This window comes from Bos javanicus, chromosome 13 (assembly GCF_032452875.1).
Source record: "Bos javanicus breed banteng chromosome 13, ARS-OSU_banteng_1.0, whole genome shotgun sequence".
Classification (NCBI taxonomy): Eukaryota; Metazoa; Chordata; class Mammalia; order Artiodactyla; family Bovidae; genus Bos; species Bos javanicus.
This window is the reverse complement of record NC_083880.1, coordinates 79,368,934-79,395,211: the sequence shown is the minus strand read 5'-3', so window position 1 is coordinate 79,395,211 and position 26,278 is coordinate 79,368,934. Positions and strand designations below refer to the sequence as shown.

At 52.6% G+C, this 26,278-nt stretch overlaps 1 protein-coding gene across 2 annotated transcripts in view; it reads left to right on the top strand.

Moving 5' to 3' along the window:
- Positions 1–26,278, top strand: part of ATP9A (ATPase phospholipid transporting 9A (putative)) — a 127,052-nt gene that overhangs the window by 94,789 nt on the left and 5,985 nt on the right. For both annotated transcript variants that reach the window (XM_061437975.1, XM_061437976.1), the window contains exons 16-26: positions 4,814–4,906; positions 6,080–6,163; positions 7,632–7,802; positions 10,766–10,864; positions 13,375–13,464; positions 13,548–13,692; positions 14,748–14,812; positions 17,389–17,544; positions 21,677–21,741; positions 23,103–23,211; positions 24,012–24,069. In XM_061437975.1, coding sequence (XP_061293959.1) covers positions 4,814–4,906; positions 6,080–6,163; positions 7,632–7,802; positions 10,766–10,864; positions 13,375–13,464; positions 13,548–13,692; positions 14,748–14,812; positions 17,389–17,544; positions 21,677–21,741; positions 23,103–23,211; positions 24,012–24,069 — 1,135 coding nt within the window. The remainder of the gene's footprint in view (positions 1–4,813; positions 4,907–6,079; positions 6,164–7,631; positions 7,803–10,765; positions 10,865–13,374; positions 13,465–13,547; positions 13,693–14,747; positions 14,813–17,388; positions 17,545–21,676; positions 21,742–23,102; positions 23,212–24,011; positions 24,070–26,278) is intronic.

The window sequence follows — 26,278 nt, the reverse complement described above, 5'->3', positions numbered from 1 at the left end:
CATTCATACAATCACAAAAGTTACTGAAAACCTTGTGATCACGCAGCAGCGTGTCATTTTGGCCTTGATGTTTCAGATTTTCTTTTTAAATTTTTTGAAACTTTTATGGAAGTACAGCATACGCAGAGAAAGGTGCAGACTTCATAAACATGCAGCTTAAGTGTTTGCAAAATTAACACAACTTGCCTGGCGCCCAGAACAAGGCCAGAGTGCCTCCACCGCCACCCCAGAAGCTCCGTGTGCCCCTTTCTGGTCTTGCATCCTTCCTCCCCACAAGGGCCTAGCTGCTGTCCCATTTCTACCATGGACTGACTTTGTCTCTTTGAGCTTTACATGAAGGAAGCTGTAGATGCCCTTTTAAATCCTGCCTTAAAATGGCTTTTATTTTTAATTAGTTTTATATTTTACAAAAAACTCTGATTTTTTTAAAAATTATTTTTAATCGAGAACAGATATACTTTTGGAGAAGGAAATGACAGCCCACTCCAGCATTCTTGCCTGGGAAATCCCATGGACATAGGAGCCCGGTGGGCTGTATAGTCCATGGGGTTGCCAAAGAGTCAAACACGACTTTGTGATCAAACAGCAGCAACAGCAGCAGCATTAGACACGCTTTTGGCTCATTCTGTTGTCAGAAGCGGGTCACTGGGTCCAGCCCCCTCATTTGAAGGGGGAAGTGGGAATCATTAAAGAGGCCGCTTCTCCAGGTTAAAGTTAGACGTGGTCCTGATGGTCCAGTGACCCACGGCAGGGATGTGCCTTGAAAACAACGCCCTTTAAGGGATTTTATGTCCCTGAGGCCAGTAGGTCCCCAGGGGATGTATATCCGGGGATACCGGATGTATATCCTTGGCAGTTTTAAGTGGGATGAGGGCTTTTTCTCCCTTGCAGTCCCTGCTTTCCCACTGGCCTGCATCCTGCCTGCTCCGTGCCTTCAAACCACGTCTTGACTTCATGTCTGATGTCAAGAACATCCATGGCCTGGAAGCAGCCACATGAATCCTGTGGGCCGGTGTTTCCTGAGGAATTACTCATTATCTCCTATTTTAATTTTGTCCCAGCCATTATTTTTCCAAGTTCTAGGGCCGTGGGCTCTGCTGGAGTCATTTGGGGGTTGAGTCATCATCAGATAGTCCCGATATCAGCTCTTCTAGAAGCGGGCGCAGTATGCCCTGTCCCTTGCGTTGCGAAGGGCTCTCATGTGCAGACTCACGTCATAGATTACAAGCCGTGACCCCTGGCTCTGCCCACAGCAAGAGTGGGGTGTATGTCTGGGATACTGTTGGATAGGCACATCTGTCGTATTTTAAAATGGCTCTCTGTCCTTCCCAGGTAATACTTTAAAAAATCAGCAGTCGCCTAAGGCATTCAGAACAAATGCATGTTAAAGCCAGGGGGTAGATCCATTCATCTGTAGTTTCACCACCCAAAGACTCACTTGCTCATGCCTGCCTTTTCAGGGAATTTCCCTTCTGTTTTTTCTGTAAGCATAAATGAGTGTAAATAGCCACACACATTTTTATAAAATTGACATCAAACTCTACCTAAAACTTTGTAAACTCCCACCCCCTCCATTGAACGACAGGTATGCTAAAAATATTCTCCTGCCATTAAAAGATGATTTTTATGATTTTGATGTGCGCTTGGCGTTCTGTGGGAACGAATGCAGCGTTATTTAATCAAACGTCCCTTCTTGGACACGTGGATTGTTTCCTGTCTCACTACGAACAGTGAATCCGTGCATGTCCATCTGTGTTAGTTGTCTTTAATGAAACCCAGGTTATTTCGCGGATGTTCCTGTTTCCTGGCCTGTCTCCCTCTCTGGTTTTGCTGAGTGCAGCGCAGGGCCGTGGGGCTAGCTCACCTCTCTGCACAAACCTCACTGTCCTCTTTTCACCAAACGCCTCTCATCCTGGAGCCATCTTACCCCCGGGGACGTGGGGACGTCTGGAGACATTTTTTGGTTGTTACAACTCAGAGGGTGGTGCCACTGGCGTCTAGTGGGTAGAGGCCAGGACAGCCTCCTAACAAAGAAGGTTCCAGCCCGAATGGTCCTCGTGCCAGGGCTGAGAAACTGTTCTCAGGTGTCCATCTTTTCTGCCTGTTGTTTGTCCAGTTACCTGATGTGAGGAGGTTTGCCCTCAGTTACAAAACGGTTCTCAACTTGGTTTAGTGACTGTTGACACTTTTTTTTTTTTTTAATTTTCTTTATTTATTTGGCTCAGTTGTGTCTTGGTTGCAGCACACAGGCCCTAGTTATGGTGCTTGGGCTTAGCTGCTCTTCAGCATGTGGGATCTTAGTTCCTCGAACAGGGGTCAAACTCGCGTCCCTTGTATTGCAAGGCGGATTCTTAACCGCCAGGCCACCGGGGAAGTCCCTGTCAACCCTCAAACACCTGTGAGCTCGTGGGCGGAACTGAGCAGCATCTGAACAGTCACAAAGCAAGGTCTGGTCTTTGCATGAATCTCTCTTCTGAGAAGGTCGGCCAGGTTCGAGAAGCCGGCTTCCTTGGGGCTTGTGTGTTCGGCTCTGGGCTGCTGGTTTTGTTTTTGTTGTTTTACAAGATGTTCCATCGCCCTTCCCACACCCTTCCCATGTGGCGTGCCGAAGTCGGATCATTGGTAGAGACCCAATGACCCTTGTCATTGTCTGAATAAAAGAAGCCTTTGGACAGATGCCAGAATCAGACCACAGTGGAAAAAGATGAGGCCCCCGAACGAGGCAATGCAGCAGGCAGATCTCTGTAAATTTACAGTGTGATCTTGCCATGATATGGGAACAGGGTAACCTTGCGATGAACTCGGTGGGAGGAAGTGACTAAGCGAGGAGCGAGTTGGTGCAGTACTTACATTGGCCGAGATGCCCGAGCTCTTCCGAGCCCCTTCTGGAGCAGACGAAGCTGGGGTGGGGCATCGTTTCCCACCGCGCCTTTTGGGTGAAGGGGAAATGAAACAAAGAGAGAAGCCTGACGCTTTCGTGTTCAGACCCCATAGCTGTCTTTGGCCCGGGTCACAAGCAAGCGCAGATGCAATCCATCAAAGAAGCGACCTGCATTTGTAATGCTGCTAAGCAGGTGCCTCTTTGTGGCCTGTGGGTGCTTTTACGAGTAAGCATGCTGTTCGAAAAGATGGTCAGCGCTCAGAGGCGCTCAGAAGTTACTTTAGAAGATGAAACCACTGATTTGGCACTGAGAATTCATTTCCTCTTCCATGAAGAGCTTAGAGACCACGCGTTCTGGGCTTCCTGGGGCAGCAGAACTGAGGCTCGGGCGGCGGTGGTCTTGCTGCTGCCCTTGCCCGTCTCCACTGCTTCCAGGGTCCCTGTGACGAAGGTCATTGAGGAAAGAGTCATGGGATAAGAATCAGCAATTTCACCTTCAGTTCGTTAAAGCCAGGGTTTCTCAACTTCTGCACTATTCACGTTTGGGGTCGGATGATTCTCTCTTGCGGGGACTGTCATGGGCATCATAGGCCGATTGCTGTTGTTCAGCTGCTAAGTCACATCCAACTCTTCATGACCCCATGAACTGTAGCCTACAGGCTTCTCTGTCCATGGGATTTCCCAGGCAAGAATACTGGAGTGGGTTGCCATTTCCTTCTCCAGAGAATCTTCCCCACCCAGGGATCGAACCCAGGCCTCCTGCATTGGCAGGCGGGTTCTTTACCAGTGAACCCCCCGGGGAGCCCCTAGGATGGGTAGCAGCATCCTTGTTCTCTAGCCTTTATATGCGGGTAGCACCTCTGGGTCGAGACAGTCAGATATGTGCCGGGACAAGTTGGAAGTCCCCTGGGGACAAAGCCACCCTCATTCAGACCCCTGTTTTCTACGAGCAGTGCAGCTGAGGCTCGTGAGGAGTCCCCGTCACTCCAACAGGAATGATGACACTGGGCCACAGTTTTGTAGGTGTTGACCCTTTGCTCCCTGCTCTCTGTAGATTATCTCCCTTAAGCCCCAGCAGCCACGTGGTAAGAGTTGTTAGGATCCTGGCTTCACAGAGGAGGACAGTGAGGTCTAGAGATGAGAAGCAGTCCGTCCAGGTGCACACAGCCGGGAGCTGGTGCTGGGTCTAAGCATCTGATGCCTGGGCTGCGATGTCACCCTCTCCCCAGAACAGCTGGGCGGTGTGCACCGAGAATCTGTGTACCTTCTTCTCTAGCTGACTCCTCGGGTGGACGGCTGAGTTAGGGTCCCGCTGGACCTCATCTAGGGTCCACCTCTACCTCGATCGGTGGTTCTCAGCTGAGGCGCTGTGTCCTCCAGGGGATGTTTGTTCGTATCTGGAGAGATTTTGGCTGTCATCATGGGGCCTGCTGCTGGCATCTCGTGGGGAGAGGCCCAGGGACGCTGCGGGAGATGGTTCAATGCACAGTCCAGCCTTCTGGTGGCAAAGAATTCTCCAGCCTCTACCTAATGTTAACATCACCGAGGCTGAGAAGCCCTGACCCCGAGAATTATCTTACTTCCCGAACTCTTTCCGACACTGGCAGCCCTGTGTATCAATTTAAAACGGTCTTACAGCATGGGAGTCCATCCTGCTAGAATAGTCATACCTGTAAAAAGTTCTTCTGCCCTTTTGATCTTGCTTCCATCCTTTAACGATCTTCCAAGTGCTTTGAGTTTTCTTCTGTTTTCTGTGGCCTTTGCCCCAAAGTGAGCTCCCCCTCCGTCTCGCTTTTCATCTCTGGCCGAGTGAGAACGCACAGCGACACCCGCGGCAGAAGGACAGTTCATGCAGCACCGCTCGTGGGCAGCGGGCGCTGGCGCGGCAGGCGGGCTCCTCCCGCCTATTCATGCTTCCCGCCCCTCCTCTAGGACGAGTCAACTGGGGAGATCACGTTCTACATGAAGGGAGCGGATGTGGTCATGGCAGGCATCGTGCAGTACAATGACTGGCTGGAGGAAGAGGTATGTGCCGCGTGGGATGTGGAAACGGGCCCTGGAAGCACGTTCTGGAGCCCGTCCCTTGTGTGGAATGGGGGGTGGGTGCCTGCGTGCGTTTTCTGTGGCCGTGTAACAGGTCACCCCCAAACTCAGCAGCTTAGAAAGATGTGTTGTTTCTTACAACTTCTGCGAATCCACGCTTCAGGCACAGCTCAGCCAGGCCCTCTGCTCAGGTCTCGGGCCGGGGTCAAGGGGTCGCACAGGGCCGGGGTCTCATCTGAGGGCTCGGCTGGGGCAGGACCCGCTTCTGAGCTCACTTAGCAGTTGGCGGCGGGATTCAGCTCCGCAGTGGCTCTTGGCTGGAGGCAGCCATGTTCCTCGCGCTGTGGGTCTGTGCGTAAGGCAGCATACATGTGGCCCTGGCTTTGTCAGAGACGGCAAGCACAGGAACAGGTTAAACAGAAGCCGCCTTCTCTGAAATGACCTTCCCTCACCTTGCCTCGTTCTGTCGGGAAGAAGGCCCTGGGTCCGTTGCATCCTCAGAGCAGGTGATCATACAGGGATGTGGGTACCAGGAGGTGGGCGTTGTGGGGCCCCGATCCCAGGCTGCCTTGTCCAGGTTGTGACGTGGGAACTGGCCATAGCCTAGAGGGAAGGAACTGCCCGTGTCTCAGGCCATTTCTGTGTCATCTCCCAGTTCCAGGTGCAGAATTCACATTTTAAATTCAGTAAGAATAAATTTCTAATTAGCGAGATAACAGTCCCACATGCCGACAGGGGCCGGGCAGGTAACTCAGATGACTGAGACGGGCCGGGATGTGTTTCTGGCAGAGTCCCACTGTGTGTGTGAAACATGTGGGCACGTCCTCACCTGACACTGTGTTTCACGGGAACAGCTGCCTCGTGGCGTCATTGACTGTGGTCATCTGGGAAAGTGCTTTTGTCAGAGGTTCAGTTTTTCCAACGAGCCAGAAATATCCACATTTAAGTCAGGCTGCGTTGACTTCAATTTTGAACCCCTTTTAGAAGGTTTGCTCAGGGAGACGGCTTTAGGAGGAAGCAGTGTTGTGATTTGCCAGGGGTCCTCCCTGGACTGGAAGGGGGTCCCATCTGCTTCAGCCTCCAGCCATCCCCAGGGAGAGGTGGGGACTCAGAGCTCTCAGCACAGCTCTCCGCTGACCGCGGTCTGCTTTTCAGTGTGGAAACATGGCCCGGGAGGGGCTCCGGGTGCTCGTGGTGGCAAAGAAATCTCTAGCAGAGGAGCAGTATCAAGACTTTGAGGTAAGTGGGCTCTGTGACTTTTCTGTTGGCTTTGAGCCCCGCCCCCCTCACCATCTTCCCTCCCTTCCTTCTGCTCTGGCCCAGGCCGATGTCATTTCCGAGCACACCAGGTTCTTCTCTCTGCCTAGAACTCTCCTCCCTCGTAGCCCCCCTCCCTTGCTGCCTTTGGGTCTCAGTTCAAATGCTTCCTCCTCCGAGAAGTCTTCCTGGCTCCCCGTCTAAGGCAGTCCCACCTCATCCCTTCCCTGTTACCCTGTTGAGCTTCCTTCGTTTGCATTTATCAACAGCTGTAATATGACGACTTTGTTTATGTGTATATTTCAACGCTCTTTTTAGTATCTTCTTTTTGGAATAAAATCTTCTTGAGAGCAAACTTTATTGGTCTGGTTTGCTCTTGTACCCCAGCTCTTAGGGTAGTCATTGTAAATCTTCTAGGAAATTTGAAATGAAACCTTCAAATTTGAAATTGTAAACTTTCTTGGGGCTCTGATGTTTTTTAAGCTGTAGAAAGTGTTGGCTGTGAACTAGGTCATTGACTTTCACAGCCAAGGCTTCCGGTGTAAATATGTTTTGTTAATTGTCATCCTGTCCCATGGACTGTGTGTTCCTTGAGGGGGGGTCCTTGTTGTACCCCCTGTCCTGGCACAAAGCTGAATGACCATATTTATACATGCCTGGAAGGGGGAGAGAGAGCAGGCTGCAGGGAGAGGCTTCTGGGGCCCTTGTCCTGCTTCACCTGGAGAAGCTGTGCTTGAGTCTGTCCCTTTCACATGCGTGAGCTCTCTGTGAAGTTAGATTTAACAGGAGTTCTAGCCCTGACGCATTCTGCCGTTTTCTCAACTTTAAAGGCATATGCTTTGAAATGACCATATCCTTGCTAACCGTATAAAGAGGGGATAAACGGAAGGGTTGGGTCAATAGTCTTTGGAAGTGGGACGTCATCTTTAGACAGTCTGGTTCTTGGTTACAGTGTATGTTTATGGGGGAGAACCAACTGTTTTTTGAGGTCTGCTGCTGCTGCTAAGTCGCTTCAGTCATGTCTGACTCTGTGCGACCCCATAGATGGCAGCCCACCAGGCTGCCCCGTCTCTGGGATTCTCCAGGCAAGAACACTGGAGTGGGTTGCCATTTCTTCTCCAATGCTTTTCGAGGTCTAGAGTTGTGCTAATCCTTGTGAAAACTCAGTCCAGTTGGAGCTATTATTGTCTCTTCATGGAGGAAGACAGCTGAGGCTCAGAGAAGTTTAGCGACCTGCTGGGAGTTGCACAGCAGGTGAGCGCAGAGCAAAAGCTGGGACTCTGGTCCCTCCACCTCCAGTGTCTAGGCTGATGAACTTGGAAGGAGGCCAAAGATCTCAGTTTCACCACTTTGAGGTTCACCCAGGGCTGGGGCCCCTGCCCTGCGTGGGCCTGGCCTGCCGTGCACCTCCCCACCCCATGGCGTGACCGTGGTCCCTGATGTGTCCCAGGCCCGCTATGTCCAGGCCAAGCTGAGCGTGCATGACCGCTCCCTGAAAGTGGCCACAGTGATCGAGAGCCTGGAGATGGAGATGGAGCTGCTGTGCCTGACGGGGGTGGAGGACCAGCTGCAGGCGGACGTGAGGCCCACCCTGGAGACGCTGAGGAACGCCGGCATCAAGGTATGGCGAGCCTGCCGCCTGGCAGCACATCCAGGTTCAGACGAGTGGTCTTTTCAGCGGAGGGTGAACATTAGAGATGGGGCAGAGGCTGGAAGCCATGACAGGGAGCACAGGGAACCAGGTTTGGACGGCGACCTGCAGCGCTCCATCCTTCCTGCACTGACAGCCCGCTTTCAGAAGACGTCTTGCGTGTCCTTTCGCTGGTGGCTGCCCTCTGCGCGCTGGGTTCCATCAAGGCAGGACCGGGAGCTTCACCTTAGCTCAGGCCCACAGTATCCTGCACGCTTGGGGTGTCTGTTACATGCTGTCGAGTGGCCGGCCAGCCATCTGTTTTATGGTCTAGGTGAATGAACGGCCGCCTGGCAGAGTGACCGCCCGCCCCAGCACCCTGCGGTGTTCACGTTTTCGTACTCTCCTGTTTCGGGGCCAGAAAGTTCATATCCAGTTGTTTAATCTGGAGAGGCCAGTAGAGGGCGTCTGGGGAGCACGCTCCATCTCAGTGGACCCAAGAAAGGGATTAGCAAGCTCTTGGGTTACAAGATGAAAGTGTTAGTTGCTCAGCCGTGTCTGACTCTTTGGGACCCCATGGACTGTAGCCCGCCAGGCTCCTCTGTCCATGGGATTCTCCAGCCAAGAATGCTGGAGTGGGCTGCCATTCCCTTCTCCTGGGGATCTTCCCAACCCAGGGATTGAACCTGGGTCTCCTGCACTGCAGGCAGGTTCTTTACCATCTGAGCCACCAGGGAAGCCCTATGGGTTAGAGGCTCCTGAAGATAACGTAGGTTAGCGGCTTATCTCTACCCAACCACGTCCTGGGGCCCCCGTCTAGCAGGCGTCCTTATGAGCAGGACGGTGTGAACAAGAGACATGAGGCCTGCGGCCATAAACCAGCTCCGGCCACCTTCTAGCCCACAGGGGCCTCACACGTGTGTGGGCGTGTCTCATCGCAAACCAAACCGTCCCTCGTCTTTGGCCCACAGGCCTGGTTCATTGCAAGGAAATTGCCGGCGAGATCCCATTTCTGCACAAAGTCTGACGTCGGAGAGGCCCATTTCTGACGCCTTGGGGCATGTCGTGTTTGTTGCTGCCAGTTCCTAAAACCTCTCCTCTAGGAACCTGGGAGATTCCGAGTTTCTGCCACTGGCTTTGTCCTGAAATTCTTTTACTCCTTAAAACCATTCTCTCCAAAAGAGGTGTTTTATTCATAGAGCGTGCACTGGACTTTTGCTGGTTTCCATTGTGAGAGGGGAGGGCGTGGAGTGTATAGTTAGGGGTCTGGCTAGCTTGTCATGAGGGTCTAACGTGTGGTCTTTCACAGGCCGGGGGGCATTAGAACTTGGGAACTTCCACTTCACTCCCTTCCCGGGTGCAGCCCCCCAGGCCGTGTGAGGTGGCTCCAAACGCAGGCTCTCATGCCGGGAACCACAGACCTGGGACTGGAGCTTGCCTGTGGGGCCCCGCCTGTGCTCCTGCGAGGGATGCAGCCTCAGTGCGCTCAGGACTTTCCATGGTTTTCTGGAACTCTAGCCTTCCAGCTCCTGTCCCAGGGTTTGCTCTCACAGAGAACCCCGAAGACTGGCACCGACCTGGGATCACATAAAGCAATATTGTTATTATTTGTAATTGGAGGATAATTGCTTTAAAACCTTGTGTTGGTTTTTGCCACACATCAGCGTGAATCAGCCAGTGGTTATACATATGCCCCCTCCCTCTTGAACAACAACACTGCTTTTAAGACCAGGTGGGAGATGGAGGGAAAAGACTGACACACTCTGGGGGTCAAATCCAGAGGCAAGGGGCCCCCAGCAGGGCCTGGTGCCTCGTCCTGGGGGTTCAAATCCTGCCTCCCCACTGACGACTTCTGTGGCCCTTGACTGGTGGCCTGACTTCACAGCACCTCCATTTCCTGTCTCATAAGGGTGTGTGAAGGGACAGTGCCCTGAACATGCACAGGGTTAAATGCCCAGAGCTGAGGCGGTGCCTGGCATGGTGAAGAACCTTCATGGCTATTTTCTTCCCTGCTCTTCCCCTCACGCCAAGGTATCCCTGCCCCATGACTCTAAGGTGCCCGCACCCCCACCGCCCCTCCTGGGAGCAGAGAGAACAGAGTTAAAGAGTGAACAAGCGGAGCAGGAAGTACATTGGTTTAGACTCTGCAGATCTGGGTTCTGGGCCTGGTCGGGACAGGGGCTAGCTCTGTGACTTTGGGGGGCTCACCTACCCTCTCTGAGCCCACAGCAGTGAGACGCAGAATGTTCTGTTACAGGGTGATGAGGAACTTGGCATGTTTACCGTTGGCAGTTTACAGCTAGGGTAAAGACTCCCTGGCTCAGACAGTAAAGAACCTGCCTGCAGTGCAGGAAACTCAGGCTTGGTCCCTGGGTTGGGAAGATCCCCTGCAGGAGGGAATGGCAGCCCACTCCAGTATTCTTGCCTGGAGAATATCATGGACAGAGGAGCCTGGCGGAGTATACTCCATGAGGCGAAGGAGTCGAACACGACTGAGCAACTAAACACTTCCACTTTCAAGCCCCCTGAGATCACACAGGGGAATCCGACTGTGTAGAAAGACCCCATGTAACGTGGCAAATCAGTGTTTCTTGTAGGACATGGAAGCAATCCCCCATCCATACGGCCTTCCCCTTCATTGAGATATTTACTGCTTTAAGAAAAATTCCCAGAAGGGGGGTTAGGAGGGCAGAGGCTGGGCTCCATGATGTCTGCCGAAGCACGTGCCAGTTTCCCGAAAGTGCTGCGCCAGCTTTTGCTCCTCCAGCAGCAGGCACACAGGGTCTTGAAGCCATTGAACCAGGGCTTTCCCTGCAGTGCTTCGGGGACATCATAAGCCTCGAGGTAGTTGGAGCTGATCAGTTCAGGGCGATGTGTTTGGAAACCCAGCTGACACGGGCGACAGGCCGGCTTGAAGGCTCACCGAGGGGACGTCTTCCCTGCGGTCATTTCAGGTTTGGATGCTGACGGGGGACAAGCTGGAGACGGCCACGTGCACAGCAAAGAACGCACATCTGGTGACCAGGAACCAGGACATCCACATTTTTCGGCTGGTAAAGCACTCTCGCTTCGGGGCCTCGTGGCGGGGGCGGGATGCTCTGTTTGCCCTGTAACCTCATAATCTCACGTGGGCCCCTGTAGGGGGACGGGGAGGACGTTACCACCTAGGGTGGGGGAGCTCAGGGCACTGGTTTGGGAGGACTTACTGAATGGCCCAGGTGAGGCTGAAGGATTCCTTCCGGAGGTGGTGCAGGGGCTCCTGGCGACCACCTCGCGTTAACCCGTGCTCTTGACCTGCTGGGGGCCGTGGTCCCTTGGAGAAGCTGACGGGATCCAGATAAGCTCATACGCGTGAAACTGTGCATATGAGTCTAGGGTTTCACTGAACCCTTGAAAGCCAAGTCCTTGGGTAGGAAATCAATTTGAGATCACAGATACTGGCCTGCCTTCCTGAAGGAAACCCTTGAGGGGCCTTTAGAAGGAGGCATGGCGGGTGGCAAAGGAGAATTCCCTGCCCTGGTGGCAAGCCCTCGGCCGGACAGTGCAGGCGAGAGGAGCCCCTCCAGGGCTCGAAGCTGAGGGCTGATTGGCTTTACTGAGTCGTGAGGCGAGAGCCACCGGGTCTCCTCCGGGGCTGAATATGGTGGTCCTACGTGTCTGCCACCCGAGCCACCAAGCCAAACACCTGGGGGTTCTCTAGATGTTCTGGGGGTCTCCCCACACCGCCACCCCTGCCTTTGGTCCATAGCACGTTGAAGCTTTAAGAAATCTAGCGGTTTCTGGAATAGCCCAACCAGCATCACACAGAGGCAGATACAGCAGATCCTCATTATTCATGGATTCTGTATTTGCAAATCTGCCCACTCATTAAAATTTATTTGTACCCCCAAAATTAATACTCGAGCTGCCTTCAGAGTCGTATACGGACATGTGCAGAGTGGCGTCGCCTGCCGAGCGGGTTCCCAGCTGAGGTGGAGTCAGGCGACGCGCTGCCGTCTTGTCTCAGCCCTCGGCTGGACGCAGGGGGCCTTTCAGTCTATTCAGTGCCACCTGGTTTTTTGGCATTTTTGTGGGTTTTTTTGTTAGCAATCTCACGGTTTAAAATGGTCCCCAGCACAGAGCTGAGTACTGACCATGTCCCTGAGTGCAAGAAGGCCGTGACGCACCTCCCAGAGATCAGCTTCCTTCAGGTGTGAGTTACAGTCCTGTTGGCCATGAGTCTAGTGTTAATGAGTCAACTATACCTATGTATATTACTAAAAAAATTTTTTTGAGGTACAGTTGATGTACAATGTTATATGTTTCACATGTGCAACATTTTGGTTTATAGTTTTTTAAATGGTATATGCAGAAGGAAATGGCACCCCACTCCAGTATTCTTGCCTGGAGAATCCCATGGACAGAGGAGCCTGGCAGGCTAAAACCCATGGGGTCGCAAAGGGTCCGACATGACTGAAGCACCTTAGCACGCACTGCATTTATAATTATAAAATATTGGCTGGATTCCCAGTGTTACACAATAGAGTCTTGTAGCTTATTTATGTTATACACAGTTGTTTGTGTCTTTTAATCCTTTACCCCTGCCTTGCCCCACCTCTTCCCTCTCTTCACTATTCACAGTTAGTGTGTTCTCTGTATCTGTCTCTTTATATTCATTAGTTTTATTTTTCAGATTCTACACATAAGTGACAACATGCAGCATTTGTCTTTCTCTGACTTATTTCAGCAGTATGTATTTCCAAAGATGTCTTTAAACAGAGACACATAGAAATCAAGGTTATGTAATGACCGATGGACAAAAATATTGTGACCAGAGGCTCACAGGAGCCTAGCCCTGTATCTCCCCCAGCAGCGGTGGTTCAGTCATCACTGAGTGTTCACAGCGACTTCACAGAACGTAACTGTTGGACATAATGAGAACACACGGCATGCTCTAGGATTCTGGTGGACTATGGCTGTGTGCTGGTCACGTATTTTTTTTAAATAAAGTTTTATTTAAATGCAAGATCTGCCCATCTGTTCCGGATTGTCTGTGCTGCTTTGGCAGTGTAGGGGCGGAGTGGGGTAGTTGTGGCAGACTGTGTGGCCCACAGAGCGCATCATACTTCACAGCTGATTCTTTGTGGAAAAGCCAGCCGCCCGGCTAGGTGCCTGGCTTCTGAGGCCTGCTCTGAAATGGACAGGCTGTGCTCCTCTAGCCAGGCTAACACATCCGGCCTGCGTGCGTTTCCTTGCACATACAGTAGAGCCTGGAAGAGCCCTTGTGAGAAAGAGGGGGTGAAAGTGCAGAAAGAGTACTTAGAGCAGTGCCCGGCGCAGAACGAAAGGACACGGGCCTTTTGCTCTTCCCTGGATTATGTGGGTCCCAGCCTTCCTGGGGGAAAGGCGAGGGGACGGTTGGTGTGCAGACCCCCCTGATGCCCACAGCCACAGCAAACGGTCTGCTCTGGCTCGGGGGTCGGTGGCAGGGGAGGGTGGGGTTCCAGGCCGGGGGCCCCAGGAAGTCGCCACTTGTTCCCAGCGGCTCAGAGCGCAAGGCCTCCTTCACTGTCTTCCCTTCCAGGTGACCAACCGCGGCGAGGCGCACCTGGAGCTGAACGCCTTCCGCAGGAAGCACGACTGCGCGCTGGTCATCTCCGGAGACTCCCTGGAGGTGGGCGCGGGGCCCGCCGGGAGCTGCCGTGGGGGCGGAGGGGGGGCCGTGGCCGACCAGCCCCTCTCCCCCGCTGCCGCCAGGTGTGCCTCAAGTACTACGAGTACGAGTTCATGGAGCTGGCCTGCCAGTGCCCGGCCGTGGTCTGCTGCCGCTGCGCGCCCACGCAGAAGGCGCGCATCGTGCGTCTGCTCCAGGAGCGCACCGGGAGGCTGACCTGCGCAGTAGGTAGGCCCGCGGCCGCGCCCGCTCACCTGCGGGGGACGGGCCCGAGGCTGCGCGTGCCCCTCCAGGGGACGCCTGGTGACCTTCGGGGGATGGCCCACGGCTGCGCGTGACCTGCGGGGGACTGGCCGCGACTGCGCATGACCTTCGGGGGATGGGCCCCACGCTGTGCGTGCCCCTCCAGGGGACGCCTGGTGACCTTCGGGGGGTGGGCCCCACGGCTGCGCGTGCCCCTCCAGGGGACGCCTGGTGACCTTTGGGGGACGGCCCGCGGCTGCGCCTGGCCTGCGGGGGCGGGCCCCCACTGCCACACGCTTCAGGTTCCCAGGCCCCTTGACCCAGGCCATGGCATTGATACCCCTTCCCCCCTCTGACCCTGTTTCTGTCATTATTTTCGAGTACTTTGCTCTGAGAAAGCGTCCAGAAGGACGCTGAGGGCGTTCCGGGCCTTCCTCCTCGGTTGGTGCCTTGTTCACTATTGACACCAGCACAGCAAAGCCCCGGAGGTGAAGAAGACCACGCTACGGAGAGGGGTCTGGGTCCAGTCTGCAGGTTTTCCCTAGCTGGGGATCCACGGGGGTCTTAGTTTGCCCATCGGGAGCCCGTCTGCTCATTGGTAGAATGAGAGAGGACCCGCGGCTCCCTCAAGAGGTGCCTAGGCGGATTCAGAAGGGCGGTAGCCTTTACGAGGCACGTGCTTCAGTCGCAGTAAGCCGGGTAGCATCTGTCATCGCTGCTGCTGATGGGACCCCCACCCCTTGGAGGCAGGCCCCGAGGGGCTGTAGACCCCCACGCGGCGTGGACATAGCCCCCTTGCTCAGTCAGCCAGCCAGGCCCCTCGGCCGGTCGCCCGGTCCCTCTGACTCAGCTCCTCTGCCGGTAAAAGAAGCTGATGCCGCAGGCTGTTGGAGAGACTGAGTGGACAGAACAGGACAGAAACTTAGCCTGCGACGGGAGGCAGCAGTGGACGAGTCTGTAAAGTGACCGTGAAAGGCGCGGTCGTGTTTCTCGCCTCTCCCTCCTTGCTGACCTTCCTGTCTGGTCTGTGCGCCCCGCAGGCGATGGCGGCAATGACGTCAGCATGATCCAGGAGTCAGACTGCGGCGTGGGCGTGGAGGGAAAGGTGAGCACGGATGGGGCGAGTGCGCTGATTTCTGCCCCGGGGTCAGCGTTAGGGCATTAGGTGGTGGTCGTGAGGATGTCAGAGGGGAGCCGCTCTGCTCCACCGGCTGGGGTTTCTCTTTCCCTCCGAGATGCAGCTTCGGTGCTTCTGGAAATTCTCTATTAGAATTACAGAGCATAAGGAACCAGGTCTGGTAATTACCTAGTGTTACTACCTGGAAGTCAGAGATCCGTGTGCCGGTATCTTACAGACAAATGCTGTCTTTGCTTGCCCGGACCTAATCTTTGTTAGTGTCTTGCTACATTCTTAGGGAGCAGCGAATGCTTCCCTGGTAGTGTTGTCAGTAAAAGCCTTACTTTTGCACTGGGGGTCCTCTCTCAGGGGTTATGGAAGAACGGGCATGGTTTGCTCCTCCCTAAAATGCTGTGGCAGCTGCGAATTTTTAAAGGTTGTGTGTTACAGTCGTTTTTCTTTTTCCTTCCCTGTCAGCTGTGTGCCTTCCACTGATCGTTTGCCCTGCCCTGTCCTTTGTGGCTTGAGATGACCATAGGCCAGAAGGTTGAGCCCACATTTGTTAGCTCTGTGTGTGGAGTGAGAGTGCGGAGGCCTTGAATGAGGGCCAGAGATGCTCTCTCTGCATTTTGTCCCATACATTCATGCATCTGGATTTTCCAAAAATGTTTTTTTTTCCTTTCCACCTTTTTCCCTGGTTTTCTGGTTCTCATCCAGTTAACAGCTGCTTGAAGTTGCAGAGCTAAATGATCCTTGAAGAGGACGCTAGGTCTGAAATCTGTGTGATTCCTTTAATGCAGGTTGTAAAAAGCACAGTTGAGGTTAACAGATGGAATTCTTTACACGATGCCGTATAGTACGGGAACATTTTCTCTTCTGTTAAAAGTTACAGTCTGCTTCCTTTGTTTTCTGGAGAATAAAAGTGACAAGTGCTCACAGTAAAAAAAACCACAACAATGTAGAAGTGGGTAAAGAACAGTTTTTCTTTTAGACAGCTGCATCAAACTAGTAAGTGATTATTCTCCTAGAATTTTTGTCTATGTGTATACTACTTGTAATGGGGATGTATATAATTTACATGTACACACACATATATACATGGGATTCCCAGGTGGCTCAGTGGTAAAGAATCTGCCTGCCAAGCAGGAGATGCAGGTTCGATCCCTGGGTCAGGAAGAGCCTCTGGAGGAGGAAATGGCAACCCACTCCAGTGTTCTTGCCTGGGAAATCCCATGGACAGAGGAGCCAGGTGGGCCACAGTCCACGGAATCACAGAGTCAGACACAACTTAGCGACCAAACAACAACAAGCTATATATGTACACCTCACGCACATATGTGTTATTCTCATGTGCAATTTAACATTTAAAACATTGTACTCTGTTTGTTTAAAATGAAACTTGCCTAAATCTGCTGTAGCTTAGATTTCTTTATGCATCAGTACATGTAGATCCATCATTTTGTATATTTCCTCGAACTTTCTATTTTGAAAAATGTAACTCCATCAGAAAAGTCAAATGAGCACCTGTTTACTCTTTGCTTTGATTTACCAGTTATTCGCATTTGTCACATGCTCCTTCTCCTTCCCTCTCTCTCTCAATCAGCTGAAAGTAAGTTGCAGATATGTTACCCCTCAATGCTTCAGGGTGGATCTCTTAAGAAAGAGGGCATTTTTCTACATACGCAAAATAGCATCGCCACAAGTGTAACATTGATGTATAGTGATAGTATATAATATTCATGGTCTCATTTCTCCAAGGGTCCCCAAAATGTTTAGAAAGGAAATCTCCAGAAGCGGTGGAGGCTCACAGCCTGCGTTTACTTGCGTGCTTCGCGTCTGTACTCTCCGCTAGTGGAGGACGCGTCTCTCCGCCTGTTTTGTGGGCGAGGCGGTGTATTTCAGGACGTTGATTTCTGAAGCGTTCAGGCAGTTGGAGCACAATCCCATGACGTCTGTGGGCCGGGAGGGTTTGCTTATGGTTCTGTGTTTTTGGTGTAAAGGGCGCATAAGAGGAGTTTGTGCCTTCCTGTTCACCACCAGGAGGCTGTGATGTCCGTCTGTCCCGTTGATAGCATCTGTCACGTGCCTTTAAAGAATCCCATAATATGGCTGCACTCTAAATTATTTCCAGTTCTGTGAATGTGCAAAGCTGTGTTTGGGAATGTTCGATTTAGTACCATCGGGAGCATCGGCTGCCCCCCCGCCCCATACGTTAACTCTTAAGGGAGCTGAGTGCTCACTGCCTGTCTTGGAATGATTCTTTGCTCCTGACTCCCATTATGGGTTGGGCCTAACCCCCAAGGCTTAATACTAGATCCGTTTGACCTCCTAATTATGACTATCTGTGCTTTGGGATGTTTTTTATTTAAATAAATTCCTCTTTTAAAATCAGATTTAGACTCAGACCACCAACTGTGTATAGCTGGAAACCAAAGAATTTCTTTATTGAAGTTCTTCAAAGATCTCCTTACCAAGGTCTTGCTTTTTCAATTAAAAAAAAAAACATGTGTTTGCCTTGACCTCCCGTGTCCCTGATGGCGCCCGATTCCGACGTCCGGTCCCAGGAGGGCAAGCAGGCTTCGCTGGCCGCCGACTTCTCCATCACTCAGTTCCGGCACCTCGGCCGCCTGCTCATGGTGCACGGCCGCAACAGCTACAAGCGCTCGGCCGCCCTCAGCCAGTTCGTCATCCACAGGAGCCTCTGCATCAGCGCCATGCAGGTGGGCGCGGGCACGTGGGGGGCTGCTGCGGAGAGTGCCTGAGAAGCAGCTTTGGAAGTGACCCCGCCGGGCCAGTTCCAGCCCTCCTCTCTGCACCGCTCCCCCCGCAACTCCGAAGGAGCTCGGAGCGCCTGCCTGGAGCCCTCCTGTGTGGGGGCCAAGGCTGTGCTTGCTCTGCAGCGCGTCAGCGTGGGGCCTGGCCGGGGCACGAGATGGACGGTGGTATAGGTGACTTGGGTCCGTGTATCGGGGTGCGTTGTCCCCCTTAGTCTGCCAGAGAGAAGGACGCAGAGGTAAACGCCAAGTGAGCACTCCAGCTCGGAGTCTTCCGCATGCGGAACCGAGGACCGACAGACAGCAGCCGTAGACAACAGTGTGCTTTTTTGAGAGCGTCCTGTGCCCTGGGGCTGAGTGTCCAGAGCGCGGGGGCACGTGCTTTCTTCACTGTAGTCTGTGCCCATCCTTCAGATGGGGAGGCTGAGGCTCAGTGAGAGCGCGGAATCGGCACAGTATTCCTCAGGGATTTAGCCCACCCCGGCAGGGGCCCCTGGTGCCTGCCCTGTGAGTCCAGGTCTCCCCTCTGCCCTCCATTCTGGGGGGTGCGTGTTGCCTTCACCTAAGGGGGCGCTTGGTGGTGAGAGTGGGGCAGCCCAGGGCACCTCAGCTCTGTCTCCAGCGCAGCCCGGCTGGGAGTCCAGCGTGCTCCTGGCAGTCGTCCGTCCTCTCGGGGAGTTGAAAGTGTTCATCGCTCAGTCGTCTCCGACTCTTTGTGACCCCATGGACTGTAGCCCATCAGGCTCTTCTGTCTGTGGAATTCTCCAGGGTAGAACACTGTACTGGGTTGCCATTTCTTCCTCCAGGGGATCTTCCTGACCCAGGGGTCAGACCCAGGGAGTAAAATCTTGCTTTTCACAAAGGATTCTAGAATGTATAAGGTATCTTCCTGCTTTCTGTCCCCCCCAGCTCCTTCATAGTCTGTCGTCGGGCCGTGGCAGTGAAGTCGTGGTAGGGAGGGGGCCCAAATCGGGGAAAGAAAACATTCTGGGTGTTGAACATCTGTTGGCTGATTTTCTTCCTCGGGCATTTAGGTGAAAAAGAGCCCCAGTTAAGTGGTGAGAACTTAGGAATGGTACATCTTGGAACCCGTATCCCCAGGTGTCTCTGAGACCTTGAGCAAGTCACGTTACCACTCTGGGCTTCGGTCTTTCCACCTGTCAAGGGGGCATCGCTCTGTTCAAGGATCTTGGCCCTGGCCCCGCAGAGAGGCTACTTGAGAAGCAGAGAGTTTTATTAAGGCATCAAGTGCTGAAGGCGTCCTTAATCACAAATAAAAGCAGAACAGGCTAATGTGTAAAGCTAAGGTGGGGTTTTATCCTTTTACTTTTTTATTGTGGTAAAAGCCACGTAAAACATCGTTTAAACCGCATGTAACCGCGTGCTTCAGCGGCACTGAGTACAGCGTTCACACAGCTGTGCGATTCTCATCATCGTCCATCTCCTGAATTTCTCACTTTCCTAAACTGAAACTCTGCCCGTTAAGCACCAGCTCCCCGTTCCTCCTCCCAGCCCCTGGAATCTGCCAGTGCGCTTTCTGACTCTCTGAATTTGACTATTTTAGGTTACGGTGTTGTTTTAATTTGTGGGAAGCTGTTTAAACGTATGTGTAGGACACCCCGCCTTCAGGACTCCCCTCTACTGGCTCATCTGTGCATCTGCGGGCTGGGCTGGGGGCGGTTCTATTTTCAATATCTATTGCACTTATGACTGAAGGAGCTTTAAAGTCATTTTCATCAACACAATCAAAAGGCTAACAGCTGCTGTGGTTCATCAGACCACATCTGTGCTCTTATGTTATGTAAGCTCATCAGTTGGACTGGGTAATGTCATGGTTTTAATCACTGGGAGATTAATCAGCTCATTCCCGGGCAAACACACACAAGCTGGCCTGGATGAATTTACTTCTGTAATGCCCGTGTGTTACCATAAACATGGATTCAGAGAAAAACAATTCTAGCGTGAGGAATTGTTCTTTGTGCTATCGAGGGAAAAACAAACAAACCATCCCTTCATCCCCAGTAAAAAACCCCTTAACCCTGTCCACTGTGCCAAAAGTAACTGGCTGAGAGAGTCCCCTTAGAATTGCACCTTGACAGTGGCCTCCGAGATGGATGAAGATACAGTGTGTTTATTTTCCACAGTGCTGTTTCCAGGGCGAAGGCGGCGTGTTCAGTCTGGCCCATTTAGAGAAAGAGGTTCCTGACTGATGTGCAAAACTGAACACCAGGATTCTTGACCTTCTTCTAGCCCTCCTTCCTGGGCAGCAGTCTGTGTGAGAAATCATCTGAAAGGAGGCTTTCATCTTTGATTTCCGAAGTCACAACCAGGGCAGAGCCAGGCTGCCCGTGACCATGGCCCTCGGTGCCACCTGCGTCCTGAGCTCTGTACCAAGCCAAGGCCCATGACAGGTGATGAGGGGAGAGGTCTCTGGTTCCACGCTCTTTCTAGCCACTAGGCTGGCCCAGCGTTTTCTTCCATTTGTTGTTCAGCCACTCAGTTGTGTCTGACTCTTTGCAACCCCATGGACTGTAGCACGCCAGGCTTCCTTATCCTTCACTATCTCCTGGAGCTTGCGCAAACTCATGTCCATCGAGTCGGTGATGACATCCAGCCATCTCATCCTCTGTCCTCCCCTTCTCTTCCTGCCCTCAGTCTTTCCCGGCATCAGGGTCTTCTCCAGTGAGTCTTCTCTTCGCATCAGGTGGCCAGAGTACTGGCTCCTGCCCTCAGTCTTTCCCGGCATCAGGGTCTTCTCCAGTGAGTCATCTCTTTGCATCAGGTGGCCAGAGTACTGGAGCTTCAATGTCAGCGCCAGTTCTTCCAGTGAATATTCAGGGCTGATCTCCTTTAGCATGGACTGGTTGGATCTCCTTGCTGTCCAAGGGTCTCTCAAGAGTCTTGTTCAGCACCACAATTCAAAAGCATCAATTCTTTGGTGCTCAGCCTTCTTGATAGTCCAATTCTCACATCTGTACATGACCATTGGAAAAACCAAAGCTTTGATTAGACAGACCTTTGTTGGCAAAGTGATGTCTCTGCTTTTTAATATGCTGTCTAGATTGGTCATAGCTTTTCTTCCAAGGCGCAAGCGTCTTTTAATTTCATGGCTGCAGTCACTGTCCACAGTGATTTTCTTCCATGTTCAGTTTTTAAAATCCTTCAGGCAACAGCTGTCCCTGGCCTCCGGTAGGTTTTGTACTAATTAGCTTAGGCGGTCACTTTGCTTCTGTTGGGGTCGGTAGATGTTCAGAGAAGGAAGTAACAGAGCGTCAAGCCTGGTTTTATCTCCCCAGCCAATTTTTCATTGCTAATATTTTCCAAATCAGGAAGCAGACATTACAGCAGGGGTTGGTAAATATCTTTATTGCTTTTGTCTGATTGCAAAAGTAGTAGGTTATGGGCTCTTTGTAAAAATTTCCAAGAAAAGTAGAACGTGTAATATGAGAAGGGAAGCCTCTGTGATCCCACCCTCCAGGGTAACTGGTACATATCCTTAGGGTGGAGGATATTTTTCTGTGTCTGTTTCCATACACATGCCAGCTTGTTTATCGGTTGTACACCTAGAGAGGCGGTGGTTTTGAGCCATTGGGTGTGAGGGTTCTGGGGACAGCACAGGGCTTGAATCCTGCAGGGCCATTTATCTGCTCACTTTCCTCTTCTATGATGTAGGCGGTATTAGGGCATGATCTCATGGGTTGTTGTGGAGACTCACCGAGATCAGATACAAGGTATTCCCAGGTCCGGCTTTTGTGCAAGTTAAATGTTTACAGAGGAGCTAAGAGTGGACCCTGGAGCTAAACCCTCTGCTGTGACTCCTGCTCTGTCCCTTGTGAGCTGTGCTGTCTTGGGCAAGTCACTTAAGCTCCCTGTGCCTCACTTCCCTCATCTGTAGAATGGGTGCGATGATAATAGCACCTCCTTTGTAGGGCTGCTGTAGGAATTAAATGAGCTGATAGCTTAAAGCACTGCAGCAGGCAGGCGTGAAATAAGCGCTCTATGAGTGTTGATGCCATTTTTGATACACACGGGCTTTGCTTACAGTTTTTGGTAACGTCCTTTTTTCTCCTTGGCACAGGCTGTGTTTTCCTCCGTGTTTTACTTCGCCTCTGTCCCCCTCTATCAAGGATTCCTCATCATCGGGTAAGAAAGTCCAGGCACAGTATTAATTTTTAATGAGCCACCCCTAAAACACCACAGAAGAAGGAAGACGCGTTGTGTTAAAGACGCCTGGATCCCCAAGTCAAGGCTGGTCTGGCAGTCTGGTTTAGAGCCTTCTTGAGTGGATACAATTTTGCACTGAGAGCTCGTAACCAGACTGCAGAGGTGGAGTCCAATCTGTGTATGCTTCTTCTGTACCTGATGACTGAACAGTGCTTGCCTGCGAGAGCCTGAGGGTATCAGATAATTGGCAGCCAGGCAAAACTGAAGTCCCTGAGGGGTCTTAGGAAAAGCAGAGAGAGGGGCTCTGGGAAGGACCCTCGTAGCCATGGCTGCCTGCAGCGAGCGCCTGCTGGTGAGTCTCTGAGGCAGCCAGAGCCTGGCTCCCGGGGGCACATGTCCTTGGGAGAGCTTGTGCCGTGACCTACGCTGTCCCTTGGACGTTTGCTGCCGTCACATCCACCCCTGTTCCTGACCTGGAATTTGTGGCGTTCCTTTTGACCTTTTCAGAGGATGTGCTGGTCTCTGAGTTACCCAGGGAGGTGGAGTCTGGTTTCCACCCGCCCCAGGTAGATGCTGGTAGGGCGGCTGGTTACCAAGGCGAGAGGCACAGAGGGGCCGGCTGGTCCCAGGGCCGTCTTACAAAGTGCGTCTTCTGACGTTCAGCCTGAGAGCCGGCACTGGGGTTCTGCCTGCTTCTAACTGGGGAAAACGGCCTGCCCTTTGTCAGGCCCTGGAACCGGGGCGGAACCTGCCAGATCAGAGCCAGGCCTTCAGGCTCCACGTGCCTCCCCGGGACCTGGTCCCCCTTCCCTCGGGTTTCATCTGCTCGCTTCCCCCGACCTGCGCGGCTCTGGCCACGTGGGCCGCCTCGTTGCTCTTTGCACAGGACAGACACACTTCCACCTCAGGGCCTCTGCCCTTTGCTGCTGTGTCCGCCTGGGAGGCTCCTCCCTGGACACCGACACGGCCACCCCCTGTCCTCTTGTGGGCATTTCCTCAACCGTCTCACCTCCCGCCCACCTTCTCTGCAGTCACACCATCTCACCCCGTGTCTTGTTCCCTCTTCCCCCTCGTGTTTCCTTCCTCAGCACCTTACCTCCAACGCGCAGCACGGTTTACGGAGTTTGTTTGTTGACTCCCAGCACGGGAGCGCTCTGAAGGCAGGCGATTTTGTCTGCTTTGCATCTCGCATCTCCAGGGCTTCACACCGGCCCCGGCGTGCTCCAGGCGCTCCGTGCACGGTTGTTCAATGGAGCGGTGGAGCTGGTCTCCAGAGGCGGGGGGCACCTGGCTGGCGTCCACTGGCTGGCTCTTCGCTGAGGGGACCTTCTTTCTCGCAGGTACTCCACCATCTACACCATGTTCCCTGTGTTTTCTCTGGTTCTGGACAAAGACGTCAAGTCGGAAGTGGCCATGCTGTACCCCGAGCTCTACAAAGACCTGCTCAAGGTTCCCCGGCGCCCGCCGGCCTCCCCCTCCAGCCCGCGCCCTCCTCCCCTCCTGCTTGCTTCCTTCCCACCCTCCCTGCTGCTTTATTTAAATTACAAATTAACGTGTATTTAATGCAGCATGTCTGCCTTATACAGGCAAATGTTTTCTGACTTAACCCACAAAGCTATTCTACGGCTGTGGTCACGTCTTTATTTTTATGATACGTTTCTTAGACCTTTTCTCACCCTGTCAGCAGAACGTACAGTATAGACGCGACTCAAATGGTTCAAAGACCTCACCTTTCTGCTGCTTTTAACGTATTTCTCACGGACACTCCACGTCTGATGCGAATACACTTGGACTGATGGCTTTCTTTTGAGAGGAAGGCGTGGGGGCTTATGTTTTCCTTAAACTGTCGTATGCACACACAAAGACTGTTAAACCGTAACACAGATAGGTCAATAGAAAACAAGCCCCTCGTACCTTTTTACAAGCCCCTGACAGTTCTGTTCTGCAGCTGCTCCGTGTGCCCCTGGAAATGCTCTTAGGTACCGTCCAGAAAAACCTGTGTGTGTGTGTAATTGCATATTTTTGTCCTCAAGGAATTTTTAATAAGGAGCAGCTTTATTTCATCTAAAATCACTTATCTTTAAAAAAAAAAAGTCATTTCTCTAATGCATTTCGATGTGTGTGAGCCACTGTTCCCATGAAAACAGGCAGATTGTCTTGTCTGGCTGGCAGAGGGGCATCTGAAGGCAGCTGGCGCCCTGGCTGAGCCCCGCCCACTGACCCACCCTGTCTCTTCCTCTCTTGTTCAGGGACGGCCACTGTCTTACAAGACGTTCTTGATATGGGTTTTGATCAGCATCTATCAAGGTAAGGATGGGCGAAACCATCGGCTGTCTTGTGCTCTGGCCTTGGCCTGAGGGTCAAATTTCCTGTGCTGTGTCTGTAGAACATGAAGAGAAAGAGCTAGAATCTTGAGACAGCAGTCAGGAGCATGGCATTGGGCCCCCGGAAGCCCCCTCTGCAAGTCCTGAGGACGTGGTCATGGGGCCCAGAGTCACACGTGTGAGGTGGTGCTGCCAGCTGAACTGAGACAAAATCAGAGAAAGAGCTAGTCGCTCAGTCGTGTCCCACGCTTTGTGACCCCATGGACTGTAGCCTGCCAGGCTCCTCTGTCCATGGGATTTTCCAGGCAAGAACACTGGAGTGAGTTGCCATTCCCTTCTCCTGGGGATCTTCCCCACCCAGAGATCGAACCTGGGTCTCCTGCATTGCACGCAGATTCTTTACGCTTGAACCCCCAGGGGAGCCCAGAGAAAAACGTAACCAATACCAATCAAAGCTTGCCGGGGTGTTGGAGTCACTGTAACAAAAAATGCTTGCTTTCTGGGATGTCCTGATAGGTTTTCTGAGGTCCAGCCTTAGTTTTTTAACAACGTATTTACTTCCGCAGGCTCCAGAGAGGGTCCCTCAGACTAGAGGCTTTGTGAGATGATTTACCGGAATATGGAAAGGAAATATCAAGCCCTCTTTGTACATACTTTTTTCTCACTTTGTTTAGAATTTCTGTTTATTGGTGTGTTTTGTAATGTATCTGATGTATTTGTACAGTGGGCCTGCTTTCTATGTCTTTCTGCACAGGTACACATGGATAGTTCACAAATACATGTTGTCCGTTAGGGATTCATGCTTAGTGATTTTTACTGATGAGGTGATGTGCAGGTAAAAAGTTTAGCAACCATTGCATTTGTTGGTGAGAGGCTACCCTGTCATTAGAACAGTCTGAAGGGGTCTTTTTGATAGGTGTAGCAAAGTGACATGTGTGTATCTGGTTGAAGAAAGCAAAGCCAATGTGAAAGCTCCTAGTACCAGGCAGTGGCCCTTTCCTGCACCCCTGCTACCCCCAGCTCTGTTGTGATAGACTCACCTGAGCTATCACCAGGGCTTCACAGTCTCCTGGCCCTGCTCTTAAGCAGTGGCCTCACATAGCTAGTGTGTTTGATCCACATGAGACATTGTCTGTTCAGTTCCTGCAATTCTGGATGAAAAGGTGCTTCTCTAGACTCTCCCCCACTTTGCTTTCTCTTCTCAGCACGGGTGCAGCATTTTTCGAGTGTCTCTCAGCTGCCTGTTTCTTTGGTGCATGTTTGGGGTGGGTGGGAGGTAGAAGAGCCGAAATGTACCATTCACCGTCATAACTCTTTTGAGGTGCCCAGTTCAGCAGTGTTCAGTATATTCCCGTTGCTGTGAAACCAGTCTCCAGAACCTTCTCAGCTTAGAGAACAGAAACTGTGTGATCTGTCCAGCAGCAAACACGCCTTTCCCTCCTCCCCGCAGCTCCTTGGTAATCACTCTTCCCCTCTGTGTCTCTATGAACATGACTACGTCAGCCCTGGTGTCAGTGGATCCCACAGTATTTGTTCTTTAGTGGCTGGCCACGTCTGTCATTTCAAATAAAGTACAAAAACCTCTGTCTCTTGTTGCACCCAATCCAGATAGTTACCACCTTCTTCTGCCTCTTTGCCTGTCTTTTCTATCTATCTTTTCCTCTCCCTCCCGGGGATCAACGCTCACTTGCATGTAAGTCAGAAGCAGTGTAGCAGAACTAGGGACTTCCCTGGCTGTCCAGCGGTTAAAACTCATGCTTCCAGGGGTGTGAGTGTGATCCCTGGTTGGGCAACTAAGATGCCACACGCTGCGCAGCGTGGCCAAAAAATTTAAAAGGAAAAACAAAGGAACATAGGAAACCTAGGATCTGCTGCCTGTCTCTCAAACTCCGTGAAGGCCTCTCATTACCGTCCTTGACCAGACGGTACCCTTCATGTCTAAATGCAGAGGAGAGGGGTCAGGCTGGGTGAGCAGGGGGGCTGCGGGGTTGGCATGAGCCCCTCCCACGCGGACCCCCTCCCCATGCGGACCCTTCAGGCAGACCCCCTCCGCACGTGGACCCCCTCCCCCACGCGGAACCCCTCCCCATGCGGAACCTCCCCACACGGACCCCCTCCCACACGTGGACCCCCTCCCCCACGTGGACCCTCGCCCCACGCGGGACCCCCACGCAGACCCCCCCCCACATGGA